Source organism: Penaeus vannamei, chromosome 4 (genome assembly GCF_042767895.1).
Source record: "Penaeus vannamei isolate JL-2024 chromosome 4, ASM4276789v1, whole genome shotgun sequence".
Taxonomy (NCBI): Eukaryota; Metazoa; Arthropoda; class Malacostraca; order Decapoda; family Penaeidae; genus Penaeus; species Penaeus vannamei.
In genome coordinates, this window is record NC_091552.1 from 290,975 (window position 1) to 310,974 (window position 20,000).

At 39.9% G+C, this 20,000-nt stretch overlaps 1 protein-coding gene and 1 long non-coding RNA gene across 2 annotated transcripts in view; both read left to right on the forward strand.

Moving 5' to 3' along the window:
• The first annotated feature begins 243 nt into the window (after window positions 1-243).
• Window positions 244-2,113, forward strand: LOC113807600 (uncharacterized). The gene is made up of 3 exons (XR_011398400.1): window positions 244-398; window positions 837-1,061; window positions 1,669-2,113. It is a non-coding gene; the product is annotated as an uncharacterized lncRNA (long non-coding RNA).
• A 12,688-nt stretch (window positions 2,114-14,801) lies between these two features.
• Window positions 14,802-20,000, forward strand: part of LOC113807601 (quinone oxidoreductase) — a 10,350-nt gene continuing 5,151 nt past the window's right edge. The window contains exons 1-7 of the mRNA XM_070119200.1: window positions 14,802-14,942; window positions 16,965-17,082; window positions 17,381-17,533; window positions 17,801-17,967; window positions 18,292-18,380; window positions 19,250-19,455; window positions 19,860-19,955. Coding sequence (XP_069975301.1) covers window positions 16,975-17,082; window positions 17,381-17,533; window positions 17,801-17,967; window positions 18,292-18,380; window positions 19,250-19,455; window positions 19,860-19,955 — 819 coding nt within the window. The 5' untranslated portion in view covers window positions 14,802-14,942; window positions 16,965-16,974. The remainder of the gene's footprint in view (window positions 14,943-16,964; window positions 17,083-17,380; window positions 17,534-17,800; window positions 17,968-18,291; window positions 18,381-19,249; window positions 19,456-19,859; window positions 19,956-20,000) is intronic.

The following is a 20,000-nucleotide window of genomic DNA, read 5'->3' on the forward strand; positions in this document are numbered from 1 at the left end:
ATACAAGTCGGAAATGGTAGGGGATTCATTATTACAAGGGCACCACGATTGACTTGTAAGGCATATCCGACATAAGAAATTGCCGTTTCACCGTGAATAATCTGGATTTTGTACGTATTCGTTCGACTCATAGTTGCGTTTTGCGGTCAATTGGTAAGTCCGTAGTCACCTTCAGATATCAAAAGCATTAACGGCCTTTAATGGGAAACTACTGTTGATAACAAGCAGTTCCTTTCACGTTTACATCGTAAAGATAGCCAATCCTCCTTCGAAGACGAGCAGATTGTTTATGCTTTCTGGCCAGTGACCATGTTGTCCCAAAAGGTTGAGTCTCGTAGCCACGCCATTCCTCTATAGCCGCAGTGACACATCTCGCCGAGCTGAACTGAGCATCGACGGTAAGCACAGGCCTACATTTCACACTGCGGGTGATTTTGGAGTCTGCGAATGCAATGCAGGTTTCATAGTTTAGGTTACCAGAAAGCGCGCGCATAGTAACTTCGTTAGTGAGTTGCAGTTGAAGATCATAGTAGATAAGTTAGATTCACGTTGCTCCCTCGTTAGCATATATTACTTTTCGTCTAAACGATGGCTGTATGGAACTGGACCTGTACCATTATCTCATGTCCCGGTGAATGTAGCTTCTCCCGCCCTCTATGACAATGTTTTTAGATTTATCCCCATCTTAGTGTTATCGGGGCTACTAAACCAAAATTGTTGGCTATAGTTGTTGAAAAGATGAAAATCGCCATACACCGGTCATATACCTATATCTGTCAGAATAACCTTCACACGGGGTTGATCTTAAAGAATTGCCCAATATCCTAATTTTTCAGATGACGGACTCCTTGTCGGTTGTCGCGGGAGTCACGGTCGTGGTCGTCATCGCCGTAATCGCCGTGATGCTGTGCGTGACCTACAAGCCGTGGAATCTTATCACCCAAGCCGTAGGGCCGTCCGAAGCCGTGCCTCTGTCTGACGGAGGTGGAGGAGGCGGCGGCGGCGGAGGAGGAGATGGAGATGGAGACGGAGGTGGTGGAGGCGATGGCGGGGGTGATGAGGTAATTATTGCTAGCTTATTCCGTCATGATTCAGGTTTATTAGAACTAGGTCATATATATATATATATTTTTTTTTTTTTTTTTGCGGACAGGGAAATGAAAAATGCGTGTCGTTTCTACGACTGTACTATCCAGCATTTCTGTAGTTCAGATTGTGGGGATCCTGCGCATCAGTTCCTTTATATGTGATTGCCATGGGAACCGACATATTCGTCATGGCAACTTTGATTAATATTTTTTTTGACGTGGAGTTGGGGACTTCATCTCTGGCGAGTGCATCCGTACTGTTTAGAATTACCAGACGGGGTTGTAATAACTGGTGACGCGGTTTTTTCCCTAAACAGTTGTTCAAGTTTTTACTTCTTTGGCCACAGTGCAGCGAATGCGGTTGACAAGCAATCATTAATCAAGAAAAATCAGATAATTATTATTGTTAATTTCTCTGACCAAGGGTTCTTATTCATAAAGTAAGATGGGTGTGTGTTTGTGCGCTAGTATTTAAGGTAAAGCTGGCACATTAAGCACGGATGAAATTCGTCATAGAGAGATATGTCGCCACAAGTAATGCAGCAGGTAGTTCAAGGCCTCCCCTTTCTCCCCTCGCTAGGACAAGAATAAGAAAGACCGCCTGCAGCCCCACAGCCCCAACCCTCAGCCTGGCCGGTCCTCCCCCAGGTCCTCCCCCAGGAAAGGCAGGAAGCGGTGAACGTAGCTTCTCCCACCCAGTCGCAAGGCAAGAGTCGTTTTCTGTCGTGGAAGATCCGGTCTTGAAAATTCTCTTCCCACAAAAGATATTGCACATCCTTGTTGACTCGGTCTTTGAAAAATGAAGTGTGTTTATTAATTTAGAGTAATTACAAGACATACCATGACAAACGGATAAACAAACCCATTAAGATAACAGGATAAATCTAGTCAGTCATCATATGATTCATACATTTTCCTCCAGTATTAAGAATGGACTTTAATCCGTATTTTCTATCTACAGTTGCCACATTTCTTGTAATTAGCAAAACTATAGTGAACCATCCTCAATAAAGGATGCAGCAATACTCCATAGGGTTTCGTATTTATTCCTTATACAAAAAATCTTCAATATAAGCATGTACTATAAGCGGCCAGATGTGTAAACATGGAGGTTTACAAATTGTACATTAATTTCCCTCGATATTGTTTGAGGCACAATATTCCTAGTAATAACTGGAACTGTTAACTCTGTCAGGCTTGCACATCCACGCCTCTTCGTTGGACTCCGTTTGAATATGATCCTGAGTGACGCTGCTTCTTGTGTTCGGTCAACATTTACCTCGGTTCCCCTTCCATTTTTTCTTTGTAATCCGGTGTACATGTTCATTCGTTACTCTGATGTCCAAATAAATCTCCAGAGGCACGTGGTTCAGGCAGTGTCGGTTGCCTTGTTCAAGTAGGTTTGACTGTGATGGGAACCCATTCAAGCCCTCAAAATCAAGATGAACAAAACGATTTATTCCATTAATTGCACTGGCCATTTTTACACTGACGGTTACATAGTACAACAATATGGGAAATGAGTTATATTGCTATAATATAAGGGTCGACAACCTTTTTAACATATTGTGCCAGCTGATAATTAATGCCTTCTTATACACATGCATAACATAAATATGATATTCTTGTAGCATTTAGCATTCTTTGTAAGAAAAAATAGATGTTTTATAAGTTTAGATTTATACTCGCCATATTAACTTGCTGTTAAACTTTTTCTTTGCTCCCCTGCATCACATGGCGTGCCAAGTGTCATAGACAAGCGTTCTGCGTGCCAAGTCTAGCACTCGTGCCAAAGGTTGCCGACCTCTGCTGTATCCATTAGAAATCGTGAGTGCATTGTATTTAAATGCCTGTAGTCACTGGCGATGTAGGACATGCCCCTTTATTTTGTCTTCAGGTTGGAAATGTTCATAGTATTTTGAGGAAGGTGATTGCTGGTCTTGGGTCTGCGGATATGTATTGGTCTTGACCCTGTTTCCCTTATATTTTGGTGTGCAGAGGTTGCCACTTACTCATAAGGGCACCTATTTTATTATCTGCTGTTTGCGAGGTATTAGCCAGTGAGGGTAATTTTCCCCTATGAATTTGAGTGTATTTTTTGAACTTGTGCAAGAGGGTAATGTGGCTGTATATTTATATTACCCACTACTACTTTTGCAGATTTTTGTCTGAACACTGATTAATCATTCTGAGGGCAAGGGTCTGTATAACTGGAGTTCTTATTTCAGTTGGGACTTTGAGATTGTTATATGAATGTGCCTTACTTTTTTGCAAATGGCGTCGGCGTGTGCCTCGAAGGTCAATATCTATATACTAGATTTTGAAAGTGTGCTTGGTTTGGCGTAACTGCCTTTAAATTCTGTATCTAATGGGATTCTGTCAAATGCTTTTTTTCAGTCGTCTGTTAATGTATTTTTATGAGGATTTAATTTGGGGTCACCGACTTTGTAAACAAGAAAACAAAACGGTTAAAGATTTTCTTGCACTAAAACACATGTGGTAGTGGTAGCTGGGTGACCCCTGGAATGGTCAGTCAGGTGCGGTTTCAGTAGAGTTCAGGTGCTGGGTCTTACAGAGTGCCTAGTTATTGTGACACTGTAGTACCTTGTTGGGCCCATCAGAGAGAGGGGCTAGCTTTGGCATAGGAGAGTTTATAGGCTTTATGATCTTAAATACTAATGCACCAACCTCAATTTTCTTAATCCTTGCTATCTTATGTTGGTTAGCAATTATCTTGTCCCTGCATAAGGTTAGGTTTTCCTTAGATAATTTAAAAGCATTTTGTTGTCTGCTAACGAGTGACTTGGCATAGTTGTCATAGGGGCAGGTTTCCCATCTAAGAGTTCATAAGGGAGTCTTTTGTCAGTGCCAAATAGCAGGAAATGAGGGATATCACCTAATAAGGAATGGTAATTGCAGTTAATAGCTGACTGTACTTTTTTGACATTGACTTAACACGTTTATTGAGACAAAAGAAAAATTAGCTTTATCCTTTATCCTCTGTGTGGCCTCACAAATCTCAAACAAAAGTTAGGTATAATAACATTTAAAATAAATACAGTACTTAAATTATGAAAATACAAAAATTCAGTCACTGGCTTACATATCGGTAGGGTGATATAACACTCCCACCCTCATCCAGATAAGTCATCTCATGGGCTTACATAATCATATACAGCTCACAAAAAATATGTGCACGAAATACATAATTATAATCCCGGAGAAGAGAGAATCCATTGTTGAGTGGAATGATTGTTTCAAGAGATTGATGCCTAACATACGCCAGTCATCAACAGCAAAGTAGCGGACATTATAGTCTCAGCAGGAGTAACAGCCTATATGCCTATGCATATTTGCCAGGTATGTTTATGATATTGGTACAAATTGCCTGTACCTCTTCAAAACCTCGAATACCTGACCATTCCCAATCACCCATACAGCCTGTTCAGTTAAACCTGTTATCTCTGCATTTCTAGAGTCTGAAGCATAGGACACTGAAATATATAGTGTATCAATGTATGTGATCTAGGTAAACTACACACCCTGCATTCTTTTTCTTGCTCGCTTGTTGGAACGCCTAACTCCCAGCTGTATTTGTACCCAAGCATGTACACACTGTCTTTCCATTTGCTCTTGTCCTTCCCACAAGCAGTGTCTGTTCGTCGCTAGATGCAGACAGTGCCTCGCCTCTTACTCGCTTCGCCCTTCCTGGCCTCGGCATAGTCTGTATTCTCTTGATATTGCTCCTTGCCCGTTTAAGAGTCCGCATGCACTGAATGTCTACCTCGTGCTTCCTGGTCAAACAAACGTAATCACACTCCCCTGACCTCGCAACCTATGAGCTATCAAATGACACTCGCCAAGTATGTGGCCAAATACAGGGTTCTTGCTTTTATGCGAGTCCAGTGCTCCCCTGCAGTCCACAAAGTAAGAATCCTTATTAATGATTTCAGTCTGCCGTCAGTATTGCCCATAGTTCAGCTTGCGTTGAAGATATGTGATCCCAGTGCTTGTGGCGACCACTCCACTCCCAGTGAAGTGTCTGACGACTCCACACCCAGCTCTGCCATTCTCCAGGACTGGCCCACCACAGTAAACATGAGCAATGTCAAGTCGTGTTAGACTATTTATTTTATGGATGTACGTTGTTTTAAGTTGACCTGGATCATACATGGATTTGTTCATAGAGAGACGGTCTACATCTATGTTAATATCCTGATCCTCCCATGGCGGAACCTTAGGTGGTGTCTGATGAGAATGATAATCCTTCTATTCATAACATTGAATGCTATTTCTCAGTTTCACCATACATCATCGCTTGCCTTGTCTATAAAATGATCTCGTGTAAAAACCGCTGGCCATCTCACTAATTTCTTTCCACTGGCCCCTCTCATCAACCTGATGGCCGCTATTGCATTGATATCTCTCTCTGCCCAGTGCTTTGCAATCCCGTCTCTGCTCTCACTATATCTGTCCTGGTATTCCTTTGAGATCCGAGGATTATTCTGTTTCATTCTGTATGGTTTCAAGTTTCCGATCTCAATATATGATTCACCTCAGCATCTTTACTTGAGGCAGTCAAGCCAATGTATACTCCCAGATATTTATGTCAATACTTTCTCCACCTGTTTGTCATTTAATTCGAATCTCACGTTACTCCTTTGTTTGCTCTGAAACTTTCGCTTCTTCATTCATAACCAGCCTTAATGTTTGAGCGAGTTTGCTAAAGTTGTTCAGCGCCGTCTGTAAACGACGCTGTGTAGCCTCTTCTATCAATATATCATCTGCGTATATAATTGGCTGGACGCCCGATGGTATCTGAGGCTATTCTGTTCATCAGTACATTAAAGAGTTGGGCTTAAAACGCCCCCCTGTGGTGCTCCCAGCTCAAGATTCCTTTCCTCTGACAAACAGCCTTGAAACCACACACAAGTTCTTCTCCCAGACAGTCACCGATCCACTTCAGCAACTTACCCGTGACACCCAACCTTACCAACTCATACATAATCACTTCTCCGTTGGCTTTATCGAAGGTTCCCTGTAAATCAACAAATACTCTACACTTTTCTGCATCGTTGGATAAACACTGAATTAGGCCATCAGATGTTCCCTTCCCTTTCATAAACCCGTACAGGTTACAAGAAAGTTTCTCCAATCGCATACATTAGTTTGTTTAATAAGATCTGCTCCATCTTGTAGGATGTCAGATACAAGCCTGTATCCACCAGACGATTTAGGAATAGGTATTAAGGCTTACGAATGCATTTTGAATGTCATATGTCACGCCATCTCCTGGTGATGTGTATTTTCCCTTTTTGACTGCATTTAAGAGTTCATGTGTAGTTATACTCTGACAAGATACTGCAGTAATATTTAAGGATGACTGTATGTGTTCCTTTCTTTCAATTCCCTATGCGTCCAAGGCATCACGAGTGTTCTGTGGCAGTGAAACCAGAGGAGATGCCTCGAAACTTTGTACAAATTCTTTCCTGTGTTTCTCCCTTGCTTCTTTCCGTTTTCCTCCATACTTCCTTGATATACCAAGAAGTTATTTTATCCTGTTCCTTTTTCTCTTTTTGTACCCACTCCCTGTGTGCCATCCTTAACATGTTAAAGATGGCACAAGGAATGGACATGTATGGCCATTCCTCAAGTCTTATCACTGCAGTACCTGTTTTTCCTTGCCCCGCGACCCTTTTCCTGTGTGTCTTGGGTGTTGTGGGTAAACATCTTTCTATCGCGCTCAACAAATCCACCTTTTAACCTATCTAAACGTAGAAAAGATATGGGTGAGAATAGATACAAGAGATGTATTTGACCTATTTCGATTTGTCTTAGTCAGAAATACATACATAAGAGAAAATACATAGCATACAGATACTACATGGGAGCTGATAAATCACCTGAGGAATGTGATTTCGCTCTCGTTACGCGCATAATTGCAGCCGCGATCTTGGATACTTTAAACCTACCCGATGCGGTGTTCATATTTTTTGTCGCGATGTATGCAGCTTCCATGACCTTCCTTTTCTGTTTGCTCAATCCTTCATGGATTATTTCGGCTTCCTTCCAGTTCGGTAGATGTCCAGCTTCATCTACATGAACCAGCATGGCACTGAAAGTCCTGTGGTGACGGACGTCGGCTCGATGTTCGTTGATCCTGGTGTTGAAGCCATGTCCCGTTTCACCATAAGTAGGCCTTATCGCAATTGCTGCAGGGTATGCGATATACTTCACTGTTGGGGTTGCTTGTTTCGTATCATATCGTGTATCTTTTCACCGGATGTGCTGGCGGTTTTCACTGTTTTTCTAAAGTATTTGCTAATCGCCTGAGAAACGTTCATGGAGGCAATGCGAGGAAGTCAGAGGATGTCACTGGGTTTGATCTTACAAGTATGCTCTCCGCCTTCTTTCCTGTGGGTATATAGTGTTTATACAAACTGTTGTAAAAATAAAATGTTCTGTCGTTTACATTAAGTGAAAGTTTTCTCTGAAATTTTGCCTGGGTATTCCTTACTTAACATATAACGCGAAATGATCGCTGAATAGTTCTCTTGCCACTTTATTCTCCTGTCTGCCAAGACACAGTCGATTCAAGGCCGTCTACCCTTGTGTGTTGCCTTTTTTCAACCTAGTAAGCATGCATCGGGTCTATCCTTTAAAAAAAAAAATGGCAAAACCTCTTGCCGTTATCAATGGCATTGCCCCTTTCCTCTATTAGCGGGTGTCTAGCATTCAAGTCCATGCAATCTGGTAAATATCTGAGATTAAAGGATCTCCCAGAGACGTACAAGTTGACAATGTACCTTTCATATTGTTGTAAATGAAGCTTCACCAATGCACTTTCTATCCCGTTCCGACGGCGTCTCGTAGTTGAGAGGGCATTGAACTTTTGACACAAGTTGACAACCCCCGTGTTCGGTCGCCGGCACGAAGGTGGTCCGCTCTGTTACCATTAAGGTTGAGTATCAACTTTCGTGTCCCTGGTTTCCTGGAGACAAACTGCGTCAATATTGTTTTTCAATACAGAGCGGTGAACGTCTGTAACTCTGGTAGGCAAACTCATCGCATCAGATGTTAATTGCCTAACACGTTCTAACACGTCTTGAATATTTCCCCATCTCTCTTGCATTGTTTCCCATTTTTTCAGGAGGTTTTCCTTCTCCGGATCCTTACACCTTAGGAGGACTGACCGGAAGACCTCAGAGGATGTTCCTTCCACTACGCTTGTTTTTATTGTTCTTTCTTTCCCCTTAAATGGTAATCTTTCTGTATTTTTTTTCCTTTACAGATCCACTAACGTTTTCACTTGAAGAATTTTTCTTAGTCTCCTCGTCCTTTTTCTGTTCCTATTCTGCAAGCCGTTTTTCTAATGCGTCCATCCTCTTGATATTGCGGATATTGCCTCCCCATCATTATTGCGCGGCGCTTCCTGCACCTGTTGTTGCTCCTGCGGTTGCTTGTCTTCCTTAGGCACCACGGCCGGTGGGCCCTGCAGCCAGGCGTTCGGGGCAGGAGCTGCTGCCTCCCTCGGCACCTCTGCCTGCGTGGTGACTGGCCCTGCCTCCCTCGGTGCCTCTTCTGCGACTCCTCGGTTCCATTGAGGCCTCGCTCTGCATGCCAGAGATCCGGCATTGTGCGGGCCTCCGCAATTGCAGCAGCAAGGCTTAATTCTGTCTCCCTTTTCTATTTTGGCTCGACAGATCCTGGAATCGTGTTTCTTGCCGCAGAACCTGCATCGGGCGTCCTGCTGGCATTTCCACGATTTGTGGCCCCATCTGCAACATTTGAGGCACATGACTGGTGGCTCCACATACGGTGCCACCCTCCTGTACCCCGCTCCAGAGATGAAGACCCTCTCTGGCACTTCCCCTTTCACGAGGGCTACGAGCTGACTCCGCTCCTCACCCCTGGACTCTTTCCTCTTCACCCACACGAACCTTTCGTCGTCCAGGAGATACTCAGGGTCCAGTACAGTAGGGTATTGGAAAATTATCACTTTCGTGAGTTTTTCCCCGCCCTTTGGGACGGTCAGCACCGACCCCTTGTACCCCTGAGTCGTCAGGGTTTGTTCTGCCGGACCTGCGCGCACCGTGAGGTACGGCCTTCCTCTGCCTTCCTTTAGCAGCGGCTCAAAACCACGGTGGTCCCGGCCCATCTTAATTTTTCCATGAAATTCATGGCACAGTTCTGCGGGAATAGCAGCCTCTTCCTGCCGTTCACACCTTCATTCTGACTCCCTTCCTTGCTTTCATATTTCTTCCTCTTCTCTTCCTGCTCGCACCTATTCTCGGTGTCACTCATCTCACTTGCGCTTTCTTCGTTCCTTTCCCTCTTATGGGAACCACTTCCCATATTCCCTTTCACTCGTGCACATTCACTTTCAGTTTCCATGTCATAATTGCTTGACCCCGGTATGGCCATGCTGACACCTGGGGAGTTGACCTGAGCCCCGCCCACGAGGCGGAGGTCAATGCAGTGAGCGGTCGCCAGAAAATCCTCCTTGCAAAAGGACACTAATTATGCCAAGGTCTTTAGTCACAGGATCACGACAGTTGTTTTTTGTGAATTCCTGGATGGGGGGAGGGGAGTAAACACAGGTTTCGGGAAATCTTTCAAGCTGAGAGCAGCACTACAATCACGTACTATTTCTACGAGATACACAACGACTGAGCACGAAGCAGAGGCTTAATGATAGTCTTTGCTCGCCAGAAATGCGCCTTTCAGGATTACAGAAATTGTGTTGGTGTCCTTGGTCGTTTAAAATCGCGATAGTTGTATGCGTTACAAGTTCCAGGAGGTCCTGAGGCACCTCCGAGGACTTAGTGTGTGGGTGTGTGTTTGGGGGGGGGGGGCAGGATTCGCCAAATCCCTCACGACTGAGGCGGCACCACAAACACGTCCTACTTCTACGAGATACACACCATGACTGGGGCTTCAGAGAACCGCTGTTTCTGCAATGGTAGTACATTTTGTATGTCTGTATATTATACCATGTGACTGCCATCGCAATATATTGTCTATATATTATATCATGTGAAGATATAGAAATCGTCGAATATGAACAAGGCTACTTATTGAGAATGTATCAAATGTATCAAACTTGTTTAATCAAGCTTACCTTATTTACTCATTATTTGCTCTATTGCACTGATATACAGTGTACACATCAATGGCATTTATGCATTACATGAAAAACCGTACTGAACCTTAAGCAGTTCAGAATGAGGGAGTGGGAAACCTGTGTATTTCCCTCCTCGGTATAATTATATTTACATCAGTTTTCCCTCGAGTCTCGAACACCTGACTGATGTCTCTCTCATTTATCTGTTTAAAACATTGACCATTGAACTACTCGTGTATCTCTGGATAGGTGTTGACATAGCAACATTATCAGGCAATGTGTGTCAAGATCAGAATAATTGTAGGCACGTTATATATATTATATCTAATAGAAGAGGCATCATCCCTAATCAGAGATGAAATATCACCAGCATCAACTAAAAGAGGCCTTTTTCTGGTCATGTTTGCGATGCCGTGTAATTAAATGGTGATGTGTACTTTGCCAGACGGGAAAATATTTTACTAACAAAGCTTATGACCTTTTCAAACTGTTAAATTGTCGTAATTTAAAAGTGTACTTTATTTTCGGATTATATGTATAAATAAAGTGTTATAGCTAAGCATGTTTCTCTAAATTTTTCCTTTTGGCCCAAATTTTGATGAAAGTATAGGGTTTGTATTTAGCAGATTTGGTCACTCAAAATGGACATCTCTAACTCAAGCATGGTAAGAAATCACTATGTATTTAGTACTCGTATGGAAATATGTAAACCGGAAACAGTACATGTGCTACGGTAGTAAATGTTAGTTGACAATCCTTGGAAATAAATAAAAATCAGCAAGATTGTTATTAAAGTCTAGATTTTTTTTTTTTTTTAAGTATATAGCATTAGTTTTGCCACTGGAAATGTACTTGGCTAAGCATGTACAAAATAAATGTAATATGGCTAAATATGAACATTTTCTTTCTTGCTCTTGCTTACATCTAATTTCGCAGAAAGAATTGGATAATTAAATGTACACATTTTTTTGGAAGGTTATTATCGTTTTGCACTTTTATTGGCGTTCAAAAAAGGAGTTAGATTATATATATTTCATGTTTTATGTAAATGTAATACGTAAGATTATCGTTTTCATAAACGGAGTATACATATTGATTGTAAATTGGTTATAATATATACAGTATCTTAAGTCAACCCAACCACAACAGTATATGGGAAAAGTACGATTTGTAAGCAAATACGTTAGTCTGTCCGTAAATTGCATTACTTGAAGAAAACGCGGAGTATTTAAGGAGTATCTCTCCTTTACATTAAAAATTTCCAGCATCAGGATGAGAGGGTGTAAGATGCATCGCTGATAAAGTTAAGAGGTATCAAATCAAGGAATAAAGGTTTGCAACAACAATCGCAGTGCAAATGTGAATTAATCTTGAAAAAAACGTATCAGCAAAAGAGATATGGTTGAAAAAGAAGGTAATTGATGTCTTTCATTTATATCATATATTTTCTGGCGAGCTGTGAAGATGACCATTTTCAATTATACCTTTTTTCCACAAGGGAGAAATATTCAAGAGAAATATTCTTGACCTCGTCTTTCAATGGAGATGGTAAAGATAACACTGAACTTCAACTACAGAAAAAAAATGGAAAAGGATAAATGATAAAAAGTAGAAGAGCACAAACTGACGTTAAAATTCAGCAAATATCTGGTGATATGCTTGTTCTGTAATGGAGATATGTAAAACCTTTTGTGCCCGCCCCCCCTAAAAATAGAAGCAAGAGAAACCAGTAGAATAAAGAAAATTGGATATCATTGGAGCATGACAAAAAGAAAGAATCGGGTGAGTGATGAAGTAGTTAAGACTGAAGTGGTTGATAAGTAACCTACCCCACCCCCAACCCCCAGGAAAAAATGTCGATAAAGAGAGGAGTTGGAGGTATACAAAAAAGTGCAACGTATTTCTACACTTCTGCATCAAGTGTTTTAATGCGCCTAAAACAGAACCCATGCTAACAGACCACAGTCGTAACTAGAATTTCTTCAACGAAAGCCAACATTGCAGCAATAAAGAGCAACAGACATACAAAGAAGTACATCAAGCTTATTAATTGAGAAGTAAAAACTTAGAGGATTTAAATATCACTAGTGATGGGCAGATGGAGTCAATATGATAGTATTGCTAAATTTGAAATTATAAGGTATATGTGGTTCAACTACCCCCCCCCCAACCCCCTCATATCCCTTGCTTGTTGTATGTGTGGGAGGGGGGGGGGGTCCTAGGAGACGGAGACGGAGGCCAAACGTAGGGGATCACCCTCAAGGTCTATACAAGTACTTGCATAGACCTTGATCACCCTTGCCTTGGCCCTCAGTCCCGCCTCCACGAAACTGGTCTTTTATTTTCCCTTCTCCTTCCTCAGACACATACATATACTTCAATTGATCTAATTTCCTTACCTAAACCACCATAACCCATTCCCTCATCAACTCCTGTACCCATCCTTAACCTTTCAGTATTACTCTAGATAGTTGACACAGCAACTATCACCTGACATCCACCTTTACTATACCTTCCTATAGTGCTATATGACCTTAGATGCCTAGCACATTTATCTTAACCATTAACCATTAACCATTCCCTCATCAACTCCTATCTAGATAGTTGACGCATAGTAACTATCACCCTTCACCACCCTCTACTGTACCTTCCTATGGTGCTAGATGGCCTTAGATGCCTAGCACATTGATTTTGCTTTTTACCGTTAACCATTAACCACCACCTTCTCCCTTTCCTTTTCCTCCTCGTCTAAACTCCTTTCTCTTGTCCCTATCCTAAAACGTGAGAGCCGTGCTGAAGGGATGGCAGGCTGGCTCTGTTTCAGTCCTGAAAAGCCTTCGTCCTCCATTTGCTCTTCCCTCTTTACCCATTTCACCGCCACTCTCCTTACAGTGCTATCCAACCTTTGCCATCAAAACCTATTTGTCGTAATCGTTAACTCATTTTTACCTTTTTTTCACCAAAATTATTCTATCATTGCGCTGTATGCCTTTTCCTTACCTGTCAACCCAGAGCCTCACTACATTTTTAATTGGCGGCGTTTTTAAAATATAGTAATGACTTTAAACACTGACGTCGTAGATAAAAGGAGGTAAATAAATAGTTCAAATGTAATTCCAGGTGATATTCCGTTGAGGGAGTAGAAATTAAAGGGAAAAATATAAATAACGGCGCCCGCCTTTAAGTAACGTCAGCCATCGCACTGAGCAAGAAGTCAAAGAAAAAGTTATGAGTGTATGGATGGCGGGAAGCTTTTAAACATGAGATCCATTTATAGCCATTGATGAGAGAACTAATGACTCCTTTCTTGGGGAATCATTGCCAAGGAAAAGATTAATTTAACAAAAGATTTAATACCGCTAGGAAAAGGTTCAAAGTTTTACATGAAAATTTGATATGGCAGATCGTAAATACTCGGAAACACTATATATAAATGGTTTTCTCCTTATAGAACGGAGAGATAAATAATATACACATATATATATATGCATGAAAGATCATTAAAATACTCAGAGGCGGTAGGGGGAATTCCTCAGCTGTTATATTATACTGGAACAAATGCTCCAACATCCATATTAAGTAAAGTTTCTTAATCGGCCATTGCAGTTTGCAGCGCAGAAGAATAAATGTTTGAAATGAATAAAGAGATGGGCTACATTTGATACCGGATAAGGCATTAAACGGTAGTGAAAGACAGGGATGAATTAAATTCTCTCTCTCAAAAAGTGTTTCACTGAAAGGGCTCATGTAGTCAAATAAGTAAAATTTGTCCGAAATGCAAGGAATGGGAAAGAAATAAGGAAATTAAAGAATGCTAATTGTCCAAGGGCATGTCCATATTTCAAATTTCCTGTAATTCAACTGATACCTGAAATCTTTAAAAATCAACAGGTCCAAGACTCAATTATAATTTTTATTAGTCCCCCCATTGTTTTGACTTGGATGACTTACAAAATTCCAGCTTTTCATTGCTACTTGCAAAAACGTTTCCTTTTGTGGAAAATTCAATGATAAATCCAATCAACCATAGGCCTATCCCTAATTTCAAGTTGGGAACACGTGTCTCGTTTAATATTTGTAATTTGTTTACCCAACAATTCACGAATATAATTGTTTGTGTATGTGTTTATATAAATATATGTATATGTATTTATGTATATGCATTTATGCATATGCAGATATGAGAAAAAGAGAGAATAAATTATATGCAGTAATATATATATATATATATATAATTGTGCACACATTCTACACACACTCACATGTTAATGTATCTTGAGAAGTGTATCATTACTATGTATTTATTGCGCGGGTATTGGTGTGCATTACGAAAAAAAAAAGTAAGTCATGGCGAGTGTAGCTTTTATTCCCGAGTTCACGATGACAATGGAGATGCCGTCTCATTTTTATCGCTGATAATTCGAGTTTGAACTAGATGCCAACTACCATTTACGTGACTCCCTCAAGGAAAGACAAATTAAAACCATTCCCCATTGAACAGGAATCAAAGACCGATAATTAATGTAAATAGTCACCATTTATTTATTTTTTGCCCTTTCGCTTTTACACAACACGGAAATAAAGACCCAGCTAGTCCCTGCGCGATAACAGGCTGGCCATCGGGGATTACACAACACGGAAATAAAGAGCCAGCTGTTCCTCGCGCGATAAGAGGCAGTCAGGAGAGGAATTGCGAGGCGACTCTGCTTCACTTGATTAAGACGTTATTGGTGAGTGTCACACTTTCTCATGGGCAACACGGGGTTTATCTATGTCTGTTCTATTTTGTGTCTTGTAGAAATGGGAATAAGAATTGACAAAGGGAGATATTCGGTGTGAACAGACGCTCTCCGCCACGAACCCTTTTGGAAGCTTTTGCGAATTAAATTGTATTTGCTGCCAAGTAGATCATTTTCATAATAAATTTTCGATATTTTCTTTTACCGTTCAGAGATTGTCTTTTGTGTTCAGGTTAAAGTCTCGCCTAATTCACACCAGGTCAGGGTGTAATCTCAGTGACCTAGTTCTTTATTGGGTAAAAGTCGAAAAGAGCCCAAATTTGTTCGGAAGATGTTGGTGAGAGTTTTCAAATGCGATTTCGGTAATTTTTTAGAATAAGTCTGTCAAACAGATCTCGACGTTTTCAGTATAGTTGGATTCCTCTCACTATCTATAATATAAATATGTAGGTGTTATTGCGCGAATCCCCCCTCCCCCCACCAACATTCTTGGCCCCCATAGCAGGGGAGGGCATGAGAGGTACCAGGGAAATTGCAGGGTAAAATATGAATGATACGCAGAATCAATCACTATATTGTCTAACCCACGCCCCCAACACCCTCCCGGGAAAACAAAGAATCCTCGACATATACACCACAGGTGCTAGCAGACAACTGCCATGCGGAAGCAGTGATGCCAAATCAGTCCAACATTCTCTCCTGCCATGAATACACAGAGGATTCTTTGTTTTCCTGGACGGGGGTTGGGGGGCAGAGCCCTCTGCATTACACAATATAGTGACTGGTTCTGTGTATATTATTTACATATTACCCTGCAATTTCCCTGTTACCTTTCATGCCCTCCCCAGCTATCGGGTTAAGAATGTGGGGGGGGGGGTCTTTTCTTTTCTTTTCTTTCCTTTTCTTATATTTATGCAAAAAAGAAAGCAAAATCTGATTTTTCCAAATCCAGTAATTTTTAGAATACCCTCACTTATCCAATTACGCTTCCTTTTTTATGAATATAGGCCGTCTGATTTTTACAAAGTTGATATTATTTTACAATACTTTCGCATATCCGATCATAACGATTTTGGTTTAGATGGATTCCTCTCACTCTTTACTTTTCAAATATATCAAGATTATATTGGGGAAACACCTCCATTAGTGACAATCTTGGCCCAGATAGCAGGGGAGGGTGAAAGGTACCACAGAACTTGTGAGCTAAAATATGGTATTTTTCGCTGTAGTTCTGCCTAATGGATCTTGACAATTTTGGTATCTTTGGATTCCTCTCACTCTCTTGTTTCGAAATATATATATTCTGCGGAAATCCCCCACACTCTTAGCCCCAATAGCAGGAGAGGGCATGAATGGTGCCAGGGAAATTGCATGTAAAATATGAATAATATACATAGGATCAGTGACTATATTATCTAATGCACGAGGCGCAGCAGGGGTTGAGAGCAGCAGCCCCCAGCTGCCACCCTCATCCCCTGTAATGGAACACAAAGAATCCTCCATGTATTCACCCCAGGAGAGAGCATACAACTGCCACGTGGGAGCACTATTGCCAAGTCTGACAGATGCTCTCTCCTGCCGGGAATACTAGAAGGATTCTTTGTGTTCTATTACGGGGAACCCAACGATACCAAAATAGTCAAGATCTGTTAGGTGGAACTATTATGTAAAATTTCCTAACATATGAATAATATACACAGAATCAATCACCATGTCTAATGCAGGGAGCTGTGCCCCCTATGACCGCCCTCAAAGGGGGGCTGCCATCCCCCAACCCCTACAATGGGACACAAAGAATCCTCCACATACTCACTGCAGGGTAGATTGTACTTCTAACATGCAGGGAGAATATATGTATTAGTAGAATCTACCATATGTCATGTATATATATTTATTCTTTATATGTCAACAGCTTATACATCTTTGATTTAACTTACATTAGTGAGCCATATCATTAGTCAGTGACACTGAGTAAAAGGAAACAGTTCACCCATTAATTCTCTATTTCCGCAGCATAACACCAATGAGTACTTCAGCCAAAATGATGAGGGCATTTTTGGTACGTCAATTTGGGGGCATTGACCAAATGAAATTGGAGAGAGTCCCAGTTCCAACTGTAGGGGATAAACAGGTCAGGAACTCTGAATATTATATGTATCTGTGGGTATAATTGATTCAAATAGATTGATGTGTGTGTGTGTCTGTGTCTCTGTCTGTGTGTGTGTGTAGACAGAGAGAAAGAGAGAGGAAGGAGAGAAAGTGAAAGAAATAATAAATGTAAATGAATATGTACTGTTTTTTAGGCCTATTTCTGTAAAATTTGTTTTTGGTTCATCTATTAGAATTATTTGATCTAAAGATATTTTTTTATTAATAAATCCTTCCTCAAAGTTCTCCTGATTTAGATCATTGTTGAATTTCCTTTTCAGGTCTTGATCAAAGTATATTCCAGTGGGGTGAATCCTGTTGACACGTATGTGCGCTCTGGGCAGTATAAAGTGCTCCCAGACCTGCCATACATCCCAGGAAAAGATGCTGCAGGTGTTGTTCACAGTGTTGGAGCTTCGGTTACTAAGTTTAAAGTAAGTTTCCAAGCTTTGTTGGTGTAAATTTTGGTACAAAAATCTCTTGATAGGGGTTTCTTGGTGTTTTGGTTTTTGGGTTGAGAAAATACACAGGATTTTTTAAAGTTTGTTAAATATAATCATAAAACAATTTTTCCTCATAAAAAGTAATATACTGTAAAATTAGCATAGTGTAAAGAATATATAGACAGATGTTACCTTAGAGGTTTGATAGTGATGCATTGGAATAATTTCAGCCTAAGTCATTAACAAATTATTTTTCAGAGAGGAGACCGTGTTTTCTCGAGTCAGACAAACCGGATGGGGACACTAGCAGAGTATGCGTGTGTTGACGAACCAAATGTTTTTCCTCTTGCAAGGTCTCTGTCTTTTTACGAGGGTGCTGCCATAGGTATCCCATATTTTACTGCTTACAGAGCACTTATCCATAAGTAAGTACTTTGTTATTGTTTGCTAATAGATCAAATAAAGATATGTATGATATACTGTTTATTCAATGTCTGTTATGTTTTGAAATGTCATTTTCACAAGCAATGATGTACAAACTTTGCTAGAGTAAAACTGATTCAGGATTTTGTTAAATACTTTCATATATTTTGATATTTCTCTAGCTCTCAACAGACTGTAATTGCCAAGTGGGGTAAGTCTGTGCATGTCATTTAAAACAGTTTTTTGTGAATACAATTGGCTGTGAAGATGCAAGATGTCAGGTTGTAATTGGAAGGCATTCTTCTTATTGTTTTTTATTTTAACAGAGCCTTGGCAAAGGGAGGGGAAAGGGTACTCATTCATGGAGCAAGTGGTGCTGTTGGAATTGCAGCCACACAGATAGCCAAGAAACTTGGTAAGTTTGTTCATTTTAATAATTGACATTATTTTAGAATGTAGATGATATTAGGAATGCTAGAAAATCATTTGATGACAACCTGTGACAATTTTGAAGGCCACTTTGAGATTGCATAAGCAACGATCAAATTGTTTTTACCTTAACCAGAAAAAAATAATAAACTGAATATTTTATGATTGATAAGTAAGTACTTTTCGTTTGAAGTTTTATAGTTTTCAAATTTGTTTTCTTTGCATTACTCAAACCCCTGTATTTTAAGTAAGAAATTAATTTTAAATACTTTATAAGAATTTGTATTGTTAATTTCATATTTATATACAGTAAGGTATGCCTATTATCAAAATATTACTCAGTAGATATTACAAAGTTCCTTTTTCATTAGCTATTTCAATAGTCACATTACTTTACAGTAAACACATGCTTGAAGTGTATTCATTAGCATGTTGTGCATATTACAGATTGCTCAAACATATATTATATCTTGCTTTAACAAATCCCTTAATAAGATAATGATTCTACATGTTACTGTTCTTCCTAAATACCTTTTTGCAGATTTCCATCAAAATATGTATGTTGTTAAGGATGGCTTTGATAGACATTGTGTGTATGAATGTTCATTTGTACATGTGGAAAAAGATGTCTGCATATGGAGGTGTGTGTCCCTCCTTGTATTCCTGTCAATAATATTATTGGGTGTTCTAGTGATTTTAGATGACCCTTGATTATTGCATAAAATGTTAATATCTCAGTGATATCAAGAAATCTCAATGAGCTGGTTATGTATTACCAGTATTTTTGTTGTTGTTGTTGTTGTTGTTTTTAAAACTTAAGTACATTATATTTACCTTTTGCTACTTTTCCCATAGGTTTGTATGTAGTTGGAACAGCTGGTTCAAAAGAAGGAATAGAGTTAGTACTAAGAACAGGTGCTGATGAAGTTGTTAACCATCGAGATCCCAAGTATATTGACAAGCTCTCAGTAGGGGAGAAGTTTGACATCATACTGGAGATGTTGTCAAATGTTAACCTTGGCCATGACTTAAATCTGATGAATAGTGGTGCTAGGACTATTGTAAGTAAATTTGGAAAATTGAAAGTGATTCATGAGTATTTTTTCAGCTGATGCACTGAAATTTTATTTGTATGTGTATCATATATATATATATATATATATATATATATATATATATATATATATATATATATATATATATATATATAATTTGTTTGTTTGTCTGTCAATGTCTATATTTCCTTTTTTGTTTGCCCTCTGCATTTTATCAGTACAGGAGATTAATATATATATATATATATATATATATATATATATATATATATATATATATATATATATATATATATATATATATATATATATATATATGCATGCTGTGGATAAGAGCTTTTTTTTTTTTTCATACGCTAATGTATTTTCTTATGAAGTCTAGGTAATTTGCATTTCTCACTTGATTACAGGTGATTGGCTGTCGTGGTCCTGTCAACATACATCCGCGTGATTTGATGACTACAGAAGGCTCTATAATTGGCTGTGCTCTCTATGCTGCATCACATGTATGTTTTGAAAATATCTAATTGTGCCATATGACTAATAAAATA